General features: G+C 39.1%; 2 protein-coding genes across 6 annotated transcripts in view; both read right to left on the bottom strand.

The window, feature by feature from the left end:
- Positions 1 to 3,481: 3,481 nt before the first annotated feature.
- Positions 3,482 to 6,700, bottom strand: MRPS25 (mitochondrial ribosomal protein S25). Its single transcript, XM_033141119.1, has 4 exons — positions 6,485 to 6,700; positions 5,039 to 5,145; positions 4,749 to 4,836; positions 3,482 to 3,847 (listed from the first exon to the last, which is right to left on the bottom strand). The coding sequence occupies exons 1-4, from the start codon at positions 6,616 to 6,618 to the stop codon at positions 3,655 to 3,657; spliced, it is 522 nt and encodes a 173-aa protein (XP_032997010.1). The 5' UTR covers positions 6,619 to 6,700; the 3' UTR covers positions 3,482 to 3,654.
- An 8,496-nt stretch (positions 6,701 to 15,196) lies between these two features.
- NR2C2 (nuclear receptor subfamily 2 group C member 2) overlaps positions 15,197 to 19,794 on the bottom strand; it is a 35,128-nt gene continuing 30,530 nt past the window's right edge. Inside the window, exons 12-14 of one of the 5 annotated variants that reach the window (XM_033141113.1) lie at positions 18,560 to 18,709; positions 17,374 to 17,479; positions 15,197 to 16,052 (exon numbers count right to left, since the gene is read on the bottom strand). In XM_033141113.1, the coding sequence (XP_032997004.1) occupies positions 15,878 to 16,052; positions 17,374 to 17,479; positions 18,560 to 18,709 (431 nt within the window). In that variant the 3' untranslated portion in view covers positions 15,197 to 15,877. Of the gene's footprint in view, positions 16,053 to 17,373; positions 17,480 to 18,559; positions 18,710 to 19,794 lie in introns of those variants that run through there. The other 4 variants (XM_033141110.1, XM_033141112.1, XM_033141114.1 and 1 more) reach the window with 4 other exon arrangements.

The raw sequence follows: 19,794 nt of genomic DNA, 5'->3' as shown, positions 1-19,794 counted from the left end.
TAATATAAAGGGATTTTTAAGTAGGTTTGGGTAGATGTGATGTTATAGACATAATATCTGTTTTAGAAAATGTAAAACCCAATGAACTTCTGTTCCCTACATCACCTGTTTCTCAGGTCTTTTTTATTTTAATAGCTTCCTCTAGCTAACCCTGGGAACAGCACCTTTTGTTGAGGGTGCAGTTTTCTTGTTGCTTTCTCTCAGAAGTTGCAATTCTCAAAATTCCCTGACTAGCAGAAATGCTATGACTGTTAAAATGATAACTGCAGCATATGCATGCAAAGTGGGGTGGGGTGGGGAGCACCACTTATATACTATAAGGGAGGAAGTCTGATTTCAATGGAAAAGCAAACTGTTAGCCAACTATGATCTGATCATGTGAAGATGGCCTTCCCTCAGTTTTTAAACAACACTTAGCTACCTCTCTCAAGGTTTGACACCTGTTTTGAATATAAAATATACTGTTCCCGTTATAAATCCAGAATGGGAAAACGATCATGGTGTGTGCTTCAGGAGAGCACAAAGCTCAGATGTTTGGGAGCTTAATCTACCAGCCATTGTTGCTTTGTAGTTTCTACTATTGCTGTGGAGGATCTGTGCAAACCCACACCCTGTCGGAACTGTGAAGCAGCATAGCTTGTGAAGCAGCATAGTTTGGGATTGGGTGGTTAATTTTTCCATATAAAAAAACTGGTTAATTATGTCCTGTGGATATTTCTTTACTCACTGGATATTTCCAGTTCAAAATATGAACTGGAATTTTGAGGGAAAGTATAGAAATAATTGTATGTAACTGAAGGGTTAGCAAACAATTTCTGGTTTCAGTTCTGCTGAATGATTTGGTCACATTTGAATTTTTTTTTTTTTAAAGAATGAAGCGCAATTTGAATGTTACACATGGGGGCTGACTCCTGAGGATTATTATGGACTTCTAGAAATCAAATTTTGCTTCAGTCATGAGTGGGGGAAAGGCCCAGCATTTGGGACCTGAGTTAGCTTTGCTGCGTGAAAAATGTAGATTTTCACACATTCAAAAGCGTTGGCTTAAATACTACACACAGAAACAAGGGATTAATCCAGGAGTAGCAGGACACTAATAGCTGGTTCGGGATTTCTAAACCTGAACAGTAATTCAAACTGTTGGGATTCCAGAAAAATGTTTACAGAGATGTGTTGTTACTTGGGAGGTGCTTAATATGGTCAAGAGTTAAAGTAGCACTTTACAGAATCAATTCTATATAACTTCTTTATTTGGCGCATGGCTTTAGGCGATTTAGAAAAAAAGCATTCCTTCTAGTTTCCCTTTCACTTGATTTTTCTGTCTGGTGGGAGGAATGTGCTCAGTTGCATAACTAATTTAATATACATAGTATTGACTAAAACTGTTTCAGTGGTAGCTTTGGTGGGGCGGGGTAAGAGGAAAATAAGCTCAGCTACAAAATTAATTTGATTTACAAAGTATTGACTAAAACTATGTCAGCTTGTTTAAAAAGAACTCAGAATTGTGTTGAGCCATCCTGTGGAAACTGACCTGAAGACAGCACTTAGGGCAAGAGTAGTAAGGACAGATGACCTAAGAATTTAAGGTAATCTTTTTCTTTTTCCTAATTGGAAATAACTGGGATTGGGCTTGCAGAACACATGCACCTAACAAATATAATAGGACAGGCTAAATATCGGCTAACCAGAGATGTGTAGTAAAATGCAGTACATAAAGAAATTAATGTATATAGCTAAAGTAAGCAAGCACCACAGCTTTTATGTGACTACCAGCTAAGGAGCCGTGGTTTGTCTAAAACAAAACCATCTATATTTTATTCTAGGCAGCAAGACACCAGACTTAACTGGCATACTTTGTATATCCCAGCCAAAATGAATGTTTCAGTGGCTTTTTTTTACATTTAAAATATGTTTCCTTGTTACATCAATTCTGCCTTGTTTTTAGGTAGTCCGTAGTCTGATACTCTTTATAGACATAGTATTAGTGTATTTTTACTAGTGACTATGTTGGTTTGTAGCTCCATGACTGCAAGTCAATGTGAAATGTAACTAGCCTTCTTGATAGGATGGTGGTAGACTCACATTTTGACAGCCTTCCATTTGTACTACTGAATTTACACTATGAAACAGAACAAAACAATGCCATTGTGAGAATTAACATTAAAGACATCCGTTTATACACTTGCATGCACTACTCTTAATTTGCAAGCTTTGAAGAAATAAAATAACATGTTGGTTTGTATGTGTGATTGATTTTTTGTGTTAAATAAGAGGCCCAAATCAGTTGCTGCACTCTCAACAAGCCCGTTCCCTGTGAGTTTTCAGCATCTTCTGTGGCCAGTGTGTGTATATGGGCCTCACTGGGCTATGGGGAGTCCTCTCCTTAGGATTTCCCCTGAGAACAAAATTAATACTTTTGCAAACTTATGCATGGTGCCATTTTAGCTACATAGCAATGGCAATTATAACTTGAACATTGCAAATAGAGGGAATGGTGTGTAGCATCGCCTGCTTGTAATTTGGCAACCCACCTCTGAACTGGTTGTTGGCTGAAGATAAAGCTGCTTCGTAATCAATGTATTTACATCAGCTTTAAATGATACTTTTCCTTGTACAAATGTAAAGTAACAAAATACAGAATGGTTCTTCTTATTTACAAACAGGCCTCTTCATAGTATAGGCAATACATCTACCTATTGGGATTTAGCAAGGAGCTAAGAACAGTCCTGGCCAATACTGGGGGAGAAATGCAGTAAATTTTAATGCCAAGTTTTCTCAAGGCCCTATGGTTTTGAATAGAAAAGAATATATTTTGACTACACCGCCTCCACCCAGTAGCTCTTGTGTTTTTCATATGGGGCAGCTCAACCTATTGCCAGCAAAAGCAGTTTGGGGGCTGGTTCAGTTTTGTTACTCCATTCTAAACTTTAATTTCCATGCCCATGCAATTTAATTCCTGCCACGTGTACATTACGCAAACCTGCCTCATTCATGCTAGTTGGATAGACAGGCAAGGAGAATGACCAGCCCTGAAGTCTGTCTAACCACTGGATATCTTTTTAGCTACCTTTGTTGCCTGGGACATTAGCATGCATTATTCACTCTTTTAAGCATGTATTTGCTTTTATAAACACTAAAAGCTTGTTTCTTTTTAAAGACATCCTGTTTAACCATACCTCTAGGAAGTCAAGCTGGCACCCAATACAACCCACAACCTGCCCTTTTCCACTGCTCCTACAGATCTGCAGCATACCTAAAACTTGCACATAATCCAGAGATTAGTTAAATCCAGAGCCTTCATCACTAAGAGCAGCTATTTGAGTGAAGGGGGAGCCTGTCCTCCCGAGACCAAGCACATATCATATAGACAGGATTCTGTATTTGGGTGGTTGTATGTTAAGACAAAAAACCCCCCACACAATTCATTAAACCAGGGTTCGACTAAGATGCATACATATATATTCACAATCCAGTCCATCACAAGAATTGCAGAATTTATTTAAAAGATTCACCCTTACTTGTTTTAAGTAAGTCCAGATATTTTTCTGTTACTTAAATGGTGGTTTGTAAAAAGACCAATGTGTTGTCATCAGTGTTAAGATGCCCTCTTTCTTGTCAGTCCGAATGCTTTACTCCCTGCTGTAGAAAGTTGGCTTAGGAAGCAGCACTCTCTTTCATGGCAGTTTTATATTTCCCAGTCATCTCCTTTGGTAGTGGCACTTTACCAGGGCAGGGAATTTGGCCTTCAATTTCACACATACATTCCCGCAAGTGGTACTTTTTGGGGCCAAACGTTGCGGGATGCCGTAGCTTCATTTTCTCCCGTGCTTCTTCCTGCAGTGTTTTCCTACAAAAAAAAAGGAAAAAAGGAAAAAGAAATATGGTGTAAGGACAAGAAGTGCTAGATAGTGATCAATGCATCACAACAATCAAACTAGTTCACACATAATTCTTGAAAGTACAGTTGAGGCACCTGTGATCCTCCAGATGTTGGGAGTGCAACTCTCTTGACCAAACTGGCTATGGCTATTAGGAGTTAGAAATCCCCAAACCTGGAATGCCACTGGGTCTTCCTCTCCTCTCATGCATTTAATAGCAAATTATAATTGTTAACAATGAATTGCTCTATCACAGATGATTTATTTGGTGTTTGACATGCTGCTGCCTCGCTTCATTTCATGTTTTATGTCAAACTGCTGGGAACACATAACTGCTGTAATAATAGTTCTGCCCTCGAGTGCTTAGGGGTTCTATTGGTATTAAAGCTGCTGTGTTACCCTAGGACTGTATGAACATTAACTGCTGCTAAGTTTGACTATTCTCTGAGCTCCCCAATATTTGAACATTTTGGGAAGTGCTGCAAAACCTTTATCCACAATAAGCATTTAATGTAAGCTTGTAATTAGCAGATCACCTGGAACAAGTAAGCATTGCCTCCAGGTGACCATTTAAATTTAAAGAATGAAGGTGTTTTTTTCCAGCCTTCTCGGGCCATCAAGTGGTGCCATAAATGGCTAAAAAGGTAATTTATGACAAAGGATATGTGGGCTACATACCAAAAAGCTTATTTTAGGGTCCAGAACTCAAGTCTGCAGGAGGATGGAGTTTTAACAGCATGTTTGTGTGCATTTAAAATATTGCCCTTATCCCAGTCCAATTGAATGGGGTAGACTCAAAAGTTTGGTTCTACAGCCAAAAACAAGCAGAGCCATATATGTATGTGTAGAGTGTGTGTGTGTTTTACTTACTCGCTTTTACCAAGAATTTTCTTAACATGTTCTGCGATCTCTTTGTTAGTCTTCTCTTCCACATCAACCAGGACTTGCTCTCCAGTATCTGCAGAGGAGAGAGCATGACAGGGTATCTACAGGCAGCTGTCTCAACCAGGATGCTCTGAAGACACTGTCTCCTTTGGAGAGTGATGCTACCCATTATCTGCCCACCTGTCAACTGTCAGTCTTGGGAAGATGTTTGCCTAAGCAGAGGGTATTCCAATGCACTTCAACCAAAGCTAAACAAAACTATGCATGTTACTTACCTAAATAGAATTTTAAGAATGGTGATGGTGTCATGTTCTTAAACATCACAATCTGAAGCCAAGGGTTTTTGTACTGAATCTGAGGTATGTTGAAAAACACAAATTTTCTGCGGAAAGAGCAGGAGAAAAGTAAGAAAGTGAAACTTAAAGACTCTTGCCAAAGAAAAGGAGCAAAAGGTGGCTCTGTGTGCGAGAGAGAAAAGGCATCAGATTCAGGAGGCAGGAACCCAAGCTCAGAGGTGGTTTCCCTCACCCTCCTGTATGTCTGATAGCAGACATCCGCATAAGCAATGCCCAAATACCGGTAGTTGCTGAAAAACCAAAATGTCCATGAACACTGAGGAAGAGTAACAAATTTACTGTGGTGTAAATAAAAAGCCACAGGGAGCCAATATGATGCAGTGGTTATACTGAGCTAGGATGACAGCCCCGGTTCAAAACCATGCTCTGCCCTTTGAGGCTTTCAAGATGGCAACTGGCTCAAGTTACTTCAAAGGGTTGTTGTGAAGATACAATGGAAGGGTGAACTGCATGCACCACATTAAGGTCTTAGAAGGAAAGATGGGCTGTGCATTATTTTATTTATTCGTTTCATAAAATGTATATACCACTTGATTGTTAAAAACAACAACCTCAAAGCGGTTCACAAAAAGGACTTCGTCTGACTGCATGAGGAAACTGTGCAGTCTCAAAGCGGGCCGAGGAACATTAGGAAGGCAGATTTCATAGAATCATAGAGTTGGAAGAGACCACAAGGGCCATCCAGTCCAACCCCCTGCCAAGCAGGAAACACCATCAAAGCATTCCTGACAGATGGCTGTCAAGCCTCCGCTTAAAGACCTCCAAAGAAGGAGACTCCACCACACTCCTTGGCAGCAAATTCCACTGCCGAACAGCTCTCACTGTCAGGAAGTTCTTCCTAATGTTTAGGTGGAATCTTCTTTCTTGTAGTTTGAATCCATTGCCCCGTGTCCGTTTCTCTGGAGCAGCAGAAAACAACCTTTCACCCTCCTCTATATGACATCCTTTTATATATTTGAACATGGCTATCATATCACCCCTTAACCTTCTCTTCTCCAGGCTAAACATACCCAGCTCCCTAAGCCGTTCCTCATAAGGCATCGTTTCCAGGCCTTTCAGTTGACCATTGGAAGAAACTTGACGGTACTGTATAAGAGGAGCTAGTTATCTAGGTGGGTGGGTAGACATCTCTGGAGGTCTTCCTGTTCCGGATTTATCCTGCACCGGAGCAGGCAGTGGACGAGGATGGCCTGCGCGGGACCGACTCCAATCCCGTATCTATCGGTTCCCCTACGCCAGGGGGACAGCTCGGCTTGCCTTGGGGCTCCTTCCCCAGCTCCTGCACGAAGCGCACTGCGAGATGCGCAACAATCCCTGGGACAGGGGGACGGAGGGAGGCTCCTTGCTCGAGGGGTCCCCACTCACCTGGCTCCTTCGCCGAGAGGCCCCCTCGTGTTGTAGTTCACCGTCATCACCTTCACGGCGTCCTTGAAGATGATGTCGCCCTGGCTCAGGTACTGCAGCGTCCTGCGGATGGGGAACTGGCCCTTCATCGGCATGGCGGCGGCAGCCCCGCGCGCACCGCTTAGCCAAGGGCAGCAGCACGAGTCGGCGGCAAAAATTCCTTGCTCCGACCCACCAGGGCGGGAGAGGAAACGGGGCACCGATCGCAAGGGGATGCGGGAATTGTAGTTTCCGGCAGCGCGGAGGAGGAGGCGGGACGAATCGGAGCGTGTGGGATCGGAAGAGGAAGTGCAAGCATCGGGGGCTGTTTACACTGCGATCCGAGGGAATAGTGAGAGCGAGATACCTAGAACTGCGCAAACGGAGAGGCATTCGGTAAAATGCACAAACACGCATTCCAGACGTGATTTGCAACCACCGGCATATACTATTTGAATGCATGGGAAAGTTACGCAGGCTGTTCTCACAACTTTGCGTTGCACGAGATTTTGTTCTGATGCTGCTGCGAGGAAATGCCGCCAGAGGAATGTCGAAATGCTTCGGCTCGTTTGTAAAGTTTGAAGCGGCGGCTTCAGTACAAGGCTGTTTTCAGCATTGGAGTAAATGTATTAGGAGGGCAACGCTTTGATTTCCAAAAAAAAATCTAGTACCAAATTGAGTAGCCTATGGCATCTACCTTTCCCCTATAGAAGCACGTTTTTTTCTTAGACATACCCTAAATAATATATAGTGACCCTGATCATATGTGGAGTGGAGCAAGCCAACTTGTTAAAATAAAAATCCAAAAAGCAAGGTTCTCAAAATGTGGGGAAAAAGGAAATAATCTCCCACAGCTCAGCAAGACATGTTCAAATGCTTCCTTCCTGGCCAATAGGAATTGTATTGAACGGAATACTTTCACCATGTGGAGCTTCTTCCACGATTGTTAAATTTGTATCCCACCAATCCACTAAATGATGGTCAAAGCAACTAACAACACAAAATACTGTACACTTAAAAAATAATAAAAAATAATAAAATATCAGTAATCTCAAAACAAAACAGAAAAACACAGGTGTAAAAAGTCAACATATTTCCAATTCAGCCAATGGACCAAATTCTAAATAAAAATATATATTTGTAGGTCATCAGATATGCTCCTTTTGCAAGGAGTTAGAGATTTTGACACCAGCAACTAAGGCCCTCTCCTGCATTCCAACTGAATGCCCTTCAGAAGTAGACAGGAAAGAAAGATCCAATGAGAACCAGCAGGGACAAAGTGGTTGGTTTTTCAGATAACCCAGTCCAAAGTCAAGTGGGGCTTTGTAGGTCACAACCAGTAAAAAAAAGGGCGTTTTTCTCCTTACAGTTAAAACTTCTCCAGTACTCTGGCCAGTATCCAAAGAGCTATATTAGGCATGCCCAATGGGGACTTTCTATTTCTTCCGCTTTTAGGCAGAAGGCAACCCCAACCACCACAAACTGCTTTTAAAATCCTCCTTGTTTGAAAAGTCATTTGCCCTATGGCAAGTATGGGACACATTCTTCTGTCTAAGAAACACTTGGATAAAACCCTATTAGGCAGGCAAAATTAGAAGAACAATTCTTTGGATCATATACAAGGCATTCTCAAAGAATATTGTGAACCCATTCAACAACATTTATAGTTATGCCATAATTACCTGCTCTGAAAAAAGAACTTGGAGGCCATATAAGGGTCTTTATTTATTTTAATAGTATAAACCTTCTGTAGGCAGAAATATTAAGCCACAACAATATAATGCCACATTTAGACAGCATTTAATAAAATGCATAAGCATGCACTGCAATACTCTATATACACACACAACAATGCAAATTTCTCTTCATGACTGAAGACACTGATTAGATATAAAAATTCAGATAAAAAAGAACATGCTATTTTAAATGCTATCACATTTACAAAGCTGATTTCACAAAATAAACTGTGAGGAAGCAACAGCTTTTGTCAGGTTTTAAACCTTGTATTTAAAAAAGATACAGAGACAACAGACAATGAAAAGCACAGGGTTACAAAAGATACCCCAGGGAATTATCACCTATCTTGTGGCAAATAGGTTAGCTTTAATAAGAGCTTAGCGCTTGAAGGGTTTTCCAAATACATACAACAATTATATAATGGATAAATATGAGCAGTTTTTTTGTTTTTTGTTACAAAACTATTGGGAACAATGGTGTTATAATATTTAGAATTAGTGGTTAGTCACAGAAGTCTTTTCGGCATATGAGTTCCATAGATACTGCAAGTAAATATACTGTATTTTGGTCAATAGACTACTCAAAACTCCTCCAGCCTTATGGTAAGATTTCCATTTTTCCACACCCCTGCCCCTCCAAATGTGGTACAGAAAGCAAAAGTAACATACTTGTTTCCAGAAACAGCTCAAATCATTCATTGGCTAGAATCAGAAAACAGGTTAGTACCTATGTTACAGGGGATTGTACCTTTTAAGGAACAATTAAAAAAATGGGGAAATCATTTTATGATAGAAGTCTTCTATTAAATGTTAACTTTAATTAAAGCAAACAGAGTACCGATTGTCATAACACTAAATCAATGGAGCTTCCTGCCAAAAATGTTTCAAAAACATCCACAGTTGAAATATTTCTTTTTTAAAAAAACAAAAACAAAAATTATGTACATTTATTAAGCAGCAGGTCAGGAAATGGAAGCTGGGCAGAAATGCTTCTCCAAGGATTGCATGCCCAACATAAAGGAGTATTTATGAACTTTACAGTCAGAACTCAAATCCTGCAAGTGCAAGACTATGCAGGTGCTAGATTGTATACACAACTACTAGAAACACTCCTTAGTTCACCAAAACTTTTAAAAGATCAGACCTAGAGCACTGACCAGTAGGAAAATGTGTGAAGATCAGGTCTTAGACTGTATAGGCATCAGGATTGTTAAGGTGCAGAAGAGAATAGCAAGCTTCATTTTCCAAGAATTAACTTTGGGCATAGTTCTTCCTAGTGCTAGCTCAATACCTTGGAAGCTGAATGCCTTGGCTCACGAACAAATTGGCTCCTGAACAATTGAAACCCAGAAGTGAGTGTTCCGGTTTTCGGAAGCTGAAAGTTCCTGCAGCCAATCAGAAGCCGTGCTTTGGTTTTCGAATGGTTCTGGGAGTCGAATGGACTCCCGGAACGCATTCTGTTCAAAAACACGATACCTGCATGTGCAGTGATCCTCACAAGAGACCCATTTCTCTCCTTTCCCTCTCTGGATGTGGAAGGATGTGGATAGGGTGCCAAGGCATTGTGGAAAAAGCAAACTGTGTTCACCTCCCAAGTCCTCCATCAACCTCCTGCTGCCCTCCATGCTATGCATGTTACTTCAATTCCAAAGAAAGCAAAGACTGGATGATGAAATGGGAGGCACACACAGACCTGCCATATAACCTGTAAGATCTTGGCTTCCCGCTTGGGTGCATGGCTCTCATCCACACATGCCAAAAGAGGAAGGGGAGAAATTGGTCTTTCTTGGAATGTCGACGGAGATCTTTCAATGTACCAGGATGCATCTTGTCCTTTGTTTACTTCACAAATCTAGTACTCTTTCATTAAAATAAAAGGTCTCATGCATGCTCAGCTAGCTGTCATTCTTGACCAACTGTTGCCGTCTGAAACCCAAGTTTCTTCCACGGGAAACGAAGGAAAGAATTCCTAAGCAAGCCAGAGTAACTCTATAAACAGGTTTTAGGGAAGGTAGGGCAGTAAGAAATATTGTCTGTAACACACAAACTACTTTCCTGCACAGGCTATCTTGAAACCTTCCATAGACTTTCAGTAGTAGCATAAGACAATTCCTAAAAACTTGATTTTTGAAAAATATTCTTTTTAGTGGTCTCTCTCTAAAAAGAAATATATTATATTTGCCAGGAAAAATATGGTGCCATGCATTACGTAGCCAGCAAATAGTGACATTTATGACGCTACTCCTGCAGTTTGCCTTATGCTCAATTACACAAGATGGTTGTCAATACAAAACTACACACATCTGTTGTGCAGCAACCTTGTTCCTTCTCATTAGCAACTTCAATGGACATACAGACATTATAAACACAGTGATGAAGCTTTACATGCTTTAGAAAAGAAGACTTAAAAAAAGAACTTTCAGAAGTGTTTTAAAAGCCCCCTTTGCATGTCTCAATAACATAGAAATGTTTATGGTCCACAGATGCAATTCACCAAACACTATCACTGCACAACCTCATTTCATTTAAACAGGGCTTTTGTGTATTTAGAAATAAGATGTGGAACTATTAAATAGTTTCAGTATTTAAGAAAAAGTGCAAATACATCCTGGGTTTAGAAACAGGTACCTACTCTACTGAGGAAAGTGAGATGCATATGATCATACCAGGACTGAGCTTTGAGCAAGAAATAAAATTTAGGAAGCTCAATATTTGCAATGCATTTATAAATCTTTTTTTTGTTAACATATAGAAATCTGATATATATGATTACATGACTGTACATAGTTCTATATACATACATACACACTTTATATTACACTGTACATAATATACCAGACTAAGTTAGATACAAGCACATAAAACATCATACACACAAATAAATATGGCCGGGATCCAAAGCACTTCTTTAGGGGAGCTCAAGAGCTTGGCTACACCTTATTTGACTCCTCCCCCATCAAAGGCATATTCTTCCTCCCTCCAATGTTACATCACAAGTTGGTTTTGAAGAAATAGGAACACCTACAGACACATACTTTTAAAATTATGACTCTCCTTTTACAGAAACTATTTGCAGAACTCAGAACCCCTGTAACTCATGGCAAGCGAAGCTCTGGGGGAGAACAGTATGTTAGTTAGCTTGCCACATAGCCTCTCCCATAATCCACTGAGGCTGCAGACTAATAGACATGCATGTCTAAGTCCCTCTGAAATCAATTAAACTCAAGATTGCCATCTTATTTAACAATTGGCAGGGCACACAGTAAATCTGTTTTAAATGCTGATGCTTCCAATCTTGTAGATCTCAAAAGGAACTTGCTTCCAAGTATGTTTACTAAGTAACCCTAGACAATCTGAACTTTAATCAACACTTTTTTCCTTAAGAATATGCAAGCTAGGCTAGATGGGAAACAGTGAATGACAAAACAGGTGCCTTTTAGCAAAAAATTAAATATTCAAATATTTCATAGCAGTCATTAAATGACACTATTTAGAAACAGTACTTCAGCTGGATCCAAAATAAAGCAGAACTCAATTAATTTAAAGTTTGTGGATCAAAAAGTGCAAACCTGCAACACCCAGATTTCAGTGTAGCAGATGTCACTTTAAAAAGTATATGCTCCTCTAAGTTTTATAAGGAATCATTTTTGGTCTCAAAATTGTACTAAAAATTATTTTTAGGATATTTTACCATTTAAATTACAAATTTATTCAATAAAAGTGCACAGTCTTGACACTATACATATTCTAAAATATATGATTATATCTTAATTTGTTTATACCACAATACCATAGTAGGTTCATCGTGTTGGGTCTTTTGTCATTTTTAATTAAGACAAGAGTTGATTAATTTTAATCATGATTTTGACATCGTATTTCCTTTCCTGCAAGACATTCAGTGCTCACGGACCTATTGACTGCATGTGCATAAATTATTTTAGGAATAAAGTCAGAGCTAAACAGTAAACCAAGGAAATACAACACTGTTTCGCTTCCTCTGAAGCAGTTCTTGTGTGAATTAAAGGAAGTGACACCCAATGTTGTCTTTCCACTTACGCAATAGAAATCTGCTTGCACAAGGGTGCTTCTGGATTCTCTTCTCTACCCTCCTGCCCCCTGTGCCCCCATAAAAACTGCTCCACAGGGCCTCCCAACTCTCAAAAACAGGTTTTGGGGGTTCGGAATGGGGGAGGAGAGGAAGAAATAGCCCACTGTGAAGGCCACTTGGATTACATTGTAACTCACCCTGTTTTTTAAACATTTTTAAAAGTAGGAAGTGTAACTGATTTGGATACACCCAGGAGCTTACAAAGCAAACCATCATTTAGAGTAGTGTAGTTTAATGATCTCCGGAGATATTGGCTCCTCTTAAGTAATCACTGAATTCGTTCCTGAAATGTAGGTTATAAATGAAGATTCTTATGAATGGGGGTAAATAGGTGACTGAACTGTGCCTGGTCCTGTAAGACATCCCTCCAACATTACACCCGAGAGCTTAACTAGAAAGACAAAAAAACCAACCTTGTTGGAATATGATCTCAACTGAAGGGCAATCTGAGAAGTTGTTTTCGTGTGATTAGCAACACATTATCTTAAAAATAAAGCAACACAGATCAAACAGAAAATGGCCAGCCCTTGGAAGCATTTTCACAGGTTATGACATAATAAATATTTCTTAGTACTCCAAACTTTAAAAAGAACTCACAAAGTTATGTTATGGGAGCAGGGATTCCCTTCATGCACAATGCTTTTCTGATATAGAGGTAAGATCTGTGTAGAAATATATTTCCATGAGCCTTGCAAAGTGGGGAAATCATTGAAATGTCTATTTTGTCAAGAGTTATTTATGTGTGTTTGGATACAGTAGAACAAAGCACACCTTAACAGATGCAAGCATGATATGCATGCAGCTGACTGCACACTTTTTCCTACAGAATTATGCCCAGGTAGAGAAAATGCCATGCGCAAAGTGGCTCAGAATATAACATGCTGTATTGCAAGTGTAGGTTGGAAAATGGCAAACAGTGCAATTCAAAACAAAGTTTCTCCAGGATGAGAGTTGGCTTTCCTGACTGAGTGGCTAAACCAGCATAAGTCCCCCCCAAATAGGGACATGACAGAGCAAGGAGAGACCTATTCCAACCCCCTTTCAACTGGGTCATGTGACCTAGCAACCTGGCATAATATGACAAGTGAAAAAGGTGGTGTAAGTCAAAATCCTCCTGAAAGGATTTTGGGATGGGAAAACTCAAGCTGTTTCAAGTTACACTGATTTACCATCTGAAGAATTGTGCATGCACACGAAAGCTTTTACCTAGAACAAACTTAGTTCACCTCTAAGATGCTACTGGACTACTTTTTTATTTTTATTTTTTTTATTTTGACTTACCATAGCTAGGGGTTGCTCAGAGCAGCTGTAATCCTATTCACATTCACTTGGGAGTAAGTCTCACTGAACCCAGTGGAGCTTTCTCCTGAGTAGACACGTATAGGATTTGGACCGTAAAATAAGTTTCTAACCTTTAAGAAGACGACTAAGCCTCAAATTCTGAAGTAACAACTGTACTGGACAATGTGATATGCCAAAATAGTCTTCTCAAGTGTCAGACAGAATGAATGAGTTTGAAATTATAATGTACTAAAGGACACATTTGCTGTTTTTTAAACTGATAGCGTCCTCACCACTTAGCGGCTGATGCAGCACAATAAAAAGGCATCTTATGCTACAGCATTTATAAGTAAACAGCGCCAGGCTCGAAAATCTCAATGGTTACCCTTTACAAAGCTAAGAAGTTAGTATGCTCTTTTCCAGTGTGAATAACTTCTACGGCATCTTACTCAGCTGACAGCAGAGCCATAAATCTTGTGTCACTTATGCTGTAAACATTTAGTAAAGTTTAACTTCAAATAGTATTGAAATCTCATTGAAAGGATCACATTATTAATAAACACATACAATTGAAATTTTGTAGCATAAATGATTGTCTCCCACAGCTCTTCCATGTTTTCACAGAAATCACTAGCATATGACTGCATATAAAACACAATTATTCATTTACCCTGAATGCTATTATTCACTTACCTTGCTCATACAAGCAAGAAGATGACAAAATCATAGCTTTAAGAAGAAGTGCTTTGAAAGTGCTGGTAATGACTACATCCTGGTAATTTTAAAATATAAATTAAAATATAAAAAATATGGGCTTGGATACAAAGAACCCTTAAATCAAGTGGAAAGCACTCCTGCTTGCTCAAGGGTGCGTTGACAATTTTCTCTGCCAGCTGAAACCTTCCATGTGGCACTGCATAGCACTCTGGAGGGTGATCTGACCCTTAGGCAGTAGCAGCCCATGTGGTGGCATAGATAAGGACACTACTGCTCTCCTGGCTTCTGAACAAAGTGCATCACTGACGATTTACCTGAGGGTTTATTTATTTATTTATATTATTAAATTTATTTATATTATTAAATCTATGTACAGCCCTTCATCTGAAGATCTCAGGTCTGTTCACAAGATAAAAAATACAGGAGAAAAACACAAAATAAATAGTTGAGAAGAAAACAATAACCCCACCTCCCACAAATACATTTAAAAGGCTATATAATAATGATTAGCCAATGGCCTGATTGAAGAGGAACATTTTCGCCTGGTGCCTAAAAATGTATAATGAAGGTGCCAGATGGATCTCCCTGGGGAGAGGAGTCCACAAACAGGAAGCGACTGCAGAAAAGGCCCATTCTCGGGTTGCCACCCCCTGCAACTCTCATGGAGATGGCACATGAAGAAAGGCCTTAAATGATGATTGCGGAGTCCAGGTCAGTTTATATGGGGAGAGGCGGTCCTTGAGGTATTGCAATCCTGAGCCTTTTAAGGCTTTATAGGTCAAAACCAGCACTTTAATTGGGCCCGGAAACTAATTGGCAGACAGTGCAGTTGGGCCAGGATGCAGTTGGGCTCAAACCGTCTTGCCCCGGTGAGCTACTTGGGGCTGGGTGGCATGATAGAGCCAATCAGACTTGCCAATCAGATTTGTGTGGCATCACAGAGCCAAACATATGCCCTCATGTGCCTACGTAGCCCTGAACTCCTCACCCCTCTCCATCCTGTGAAGAAGAGAGAGTGTGCCAGTGGCATACTGCGCCTGAAAATCAAGAGCAGTGGTGCCTCACCTGCACTGCTGCATGGGTTGTTACTGCTTAGGCGTGACTTGGCATGGCTGCATGAAGGCAGAGGGATTAAGAGAGACTCATTTCATGAGCAGAACTCCACCTGCAGTTCTTTGGATCCAAGCCAGCGTTCTTACTTAAGTACTTTTTAACAAGTATTCTGATATTATAGAACCTATTTTTGCTCACTGATAATTTCCAAATAAAAATCTTGCTCAGCAACTCCCTGTAACCCTTTCATCAAAAGGCATTAAAGTATTTCTTCTGGCAGAAGTGGATCCTAGAAAAAGCATTTTTTACAGGTTTTAAAATCTTGTTTTTCAATGTGGATAGGAATAAGTTGTCTTTCAATATGGAAAGGAATAAATTTAACAAGAAAAGGGAACATGATCAAAATATTTGTACATAATGCCAAGGTTAATCGGTGTATTATGATTACTCGGTTGATCTGTGAAGACGCACTGATCTCTTCTAGGAAGATGAGCCTGTTATTTGGCCATTATATTCTGCTGTCTCCATTTTCAATATGTAAGGGATGATACTGTCTATTGGAACATTTCCAATGAGCCCAGTAAAAAAGAGTTCTTCAGTAATGCTAGAGCTCATCAGTCTAAGTGCTGGCAGGCGAACTAGAATCCGGGCTAGTCTGAAATAAGAAGACAGTAGAATATGAAAAGGTATACATCAGGTTAACAGTTTGGCATCCACTTATAGCAACTTGATTAGGTGAAATAAGAACAGAAGAAGAGTTTGCTGAGTCAGGCCAATGGCCCATCTAGTCCAGCATCCTGTTTGTGGGAAGCCTGCAAGCTGGACATGAACACAACAGCACTCTGCCCATTTACAATTCCCAGCATTCAGGGGCATACTACCTTCCAGTAGTGGAGGTAAGATATCAACATCATGTTCCTCCTCTTTCTCCCTTCACTAATGGTTGCTGCCAAGTACAAACTCCTTAAAACTCCAACTTACACTTAACAGAATACAACGTAAGTATTCTATTGCTGTATCGTATTTTAGACAGCAATCCTATACACGCTTACCTGGGAGTAATTTACATTATGAGGGTGTTATCCTATGTATCACAATAAAGCCAACTTGGAGTAGAATTAACCTTCTGGGTAAAAATTTATTTCTGGAGTCCAACAGAACCCTGCAGTGCTTTGTAATAGGGTTTTTTTTCCGGAGGGGGACACACACAGGAATGTACAGATATATTTATTTACAACCCCCCAAAATAGAATTTATGATACAGGCAAAGTGCTGTTTCCCTATCCTATCTTGAGAAGTTCTTGAAACAGAATTAGCATAGACAGTTAGTAGTTTCACTGCTCCATTCATTTCTGTAGAGATAAAATAGGATTCCTGGTAGCTTAGTAAATTAAATGCAATTTTAAAAACATTGAAAAGGGAGATATGTAGATGAAGCACCATGGGGCAACTGATCCCATAACTATCAAAGAGCACATGGATTATGAAATGATTCAAGTTCGCTAAAATGTTTTACAAATATTTTAAAACAGCTCACAGCAACCCCATTGGCTTGGGAGAGTTCAAATAATTTTAAATCCAATTTTGTGTTTTCATACCTATCAGACTGTTTTTGTTTTTTTACCAATAGAGAGTAACCTCATAAATGTATGAGGTTCTAAATGTAACTATTTACAAGATCTTAAAACTGTATTCTGCTTCTATATATGTAGCAATAAGACCATTATTTTTAATTTAGGTTTTCAGAGTTTTAACAGCTTGTATATATTATTATTACTCACAAATCCTCTAGCTAACAACACTAAATGTTTTTACACTTTACTTGTGGATTTTATCGCCACTGGACACCTAAACCAACTCAGGTCATGATGGGTAACAGACAGAGGGGGAAATAATGACTTAGAATACAACTCAGCACACATCTACTTGGAAACAACATGAATTACTTCCAGGTAAGTGCGAGAGAGATAAAATACCTGTAAGTATCTTCTGGATATGTTTTTTGAACATAGTCTTGTAACTCCATCTGAGCTTTCTCCTGGAATTTTTCTATTTGGCTGGAGCTTGTGAGACCAGGGTGATCTAAAGAAAATACAAACATGTCATTGTGCATTTACTTCTATCAAAAACATGACATTTATTTTTAGAAAGAATCTTCTGTTGGAAAGCTTCCAGAGGCAATATGTGCTATCTCATGACTTTCTGCTTTCCACTCAAACATTTGTGTGCCATTCATACATTCATTTAAAGTTATTTCAAAATATTTATATACTGCCTGTTATGTAAACATTATCAAGTAGTGTACAAAAGTAAAAACAATGAAAATATACAATAGGCTAAAAACACAAAAATATTTAATATTCTTCACTCTAAAGTCTATTCAAGACAAGAAATGATTACTATACATGAAACTGGGAGACAAATTACAGAGTTAAATATTAGGAGATGACTGCACTGTTAATTTGCTTCTTAAACAGTACAATTTTTTTGTAAGTTCAGTGTAATAGGTAATAGCATTTTCCTTTATAATTTTTAAAATTAAAAGCTACCAGATATATTTATGTTAATATTCCACATCCAATACAAAACATTGTCAGCTTTGCAAACAAAGCCTTCTCCCAAACTTTAGATGTCCTGCACAATTCAGCTCTTTGCTGAAAATCAACAGCAAAGGGCCAGTTTTGTCATCAAGTATTTCTTCTGGCACAAGGATAGGTAATGTGTCTGCAGACTGCATCCCATGCTATTAATGCTTCCTCCCGGAAAGCCTGAGCTAGCACAAGTGGTGTGTAGGCTGTGGAAAAACTGTAGCAGACTGGTTGCAATCCACCAGCCTTACACTGTCTGCTTTAGGGCTATCCTCAAGTGTATTACTGAGTATTTCATGCTGCTGGGGTTATTCCAGATGTGGGAAGATGAAATAGCAGCAGAAAGGTGGATTGATAATATAGCTTTTAAGAAAGTGTATGGCTAATACTTTGAAATTAAACATAAGTAAACCCCAATAAAACCAAGAGAAAAAATAAACAAAAATATGTCAGTTAATTGAACCATATTATGAATTTGTAGCATTTTCTTCAGCATTGGATTTAACTGGTGTCAGAGTATTACCCTCTTGTAAATTGAGCACCAAAACAGAATGTAAGAGAAGGGAATAATTACCAAATGCCTTACCAGGACTAAAGAGGACTATAGCTTTAAGGTAAGCATATTCATATCCATCAATATCAAGCTTAGCCATGCTATTACAGAACTCCTGAAGCTTCCAGATGTGTTCCATCACTTGTTTTATTCGGTCTCCAGAAAGTTTATCTACAAGTAGACATTACACATTCTCTTAACAGAGCGCAAAACTGTAAGTCAACCAACTATCTAGACTTTTTCAGATGACAACCAGTTTTAAACTGTTCAAACGTATGCAGTCTTTCATGGAAAAATGTATCAAACTGCTAGATTTCATTCTTTTTTCCACATGTCTGGTTACTCAGTGAGTTTTAATTTGTAAACCAGAAGCCTCCATATGTACTGAAATACAGAGGCTTTGGAATATGACTGAATGTTCACTGGAGACCTAAGTGACTGCCAAGTAACCTAAAATGCATCACCCAGACAGACATGTTATCTAGTTATTTGAAAGACAAAGCTTAATGTAATGATGATTGACAGTTTCCCTCTATAAATGCATATTTAGAAATATATGTTTTATCTAGCAGACTGGAATCAGCAGCTTACCCTCATCTTTTTAATGCTTCATAGATTTAATTGAATGTTTCTATAACTCTCCTCCATATGCCAGAAACTTACCCCTTGCTATTTTGTTAACAGTGTAGACAATCTGAAAATTAATGAAGCAGTGTACAAGATAAGGAGCCGGCTCTAGTTGGGAAAATATAGAATTGGTGCTAGGCTGAAGTGTGTAGAGGGAAAAGATGGCATGGGTGTGATAACATTTCAAGTCTGTCCAGTCCTTCATGCTATTTTCAATTCCTTCTTAAAATGATTGAGGAAAATCCAATCTTGGTTGTAATTTATCAGAATTTAAGAGCACTTGACATTTTTGTTTAGGTATAATGTCGGGGAGTTTAAACTGTAAAGGTTTGTGGAAGGATTCCTTCTCACTTAGAGGTATTTTTTGGTTCTTTATACTGCAACATTTGCATTTATGCAAGTCAATGCAGGAGAGCAGAGATGCCATTTGTAGAAAAAGATTCTGAACAGAAAGTTGCCATTCAAGAACTATTTCCCCATTTTCCTCTGTTAAGAACTGCATGCTGCATGACCTATATATAAAATAAGCAAAGTTCACTATGACTTAAATATTTTCCTTGGCCTGTGTTGGTAATAACTGTAGATATTTATGACTCTTCTGCCGCCATAATATTGAAAACCCTTAATCT

The sequence above is a fragment of the Lacerta agilis genome, chromosome 2 (genome assembly GCF_009819535.1).
Source record: "Lacerta agilis isolate rLacAgi1 chromosome 2, rLacAgi1.pri, whole genome shotgun sequence".
In the NCBI taxonomy this organism is placed as follows: Eukaryota; Metazoa; Chordata; class Lepidosauria; order Squamata; family Lacertidae; genus Lacerta; species Lacerta agilis.
This window is presented reverse-complemented; position numbering and strand designations above follow the sequence as displayed.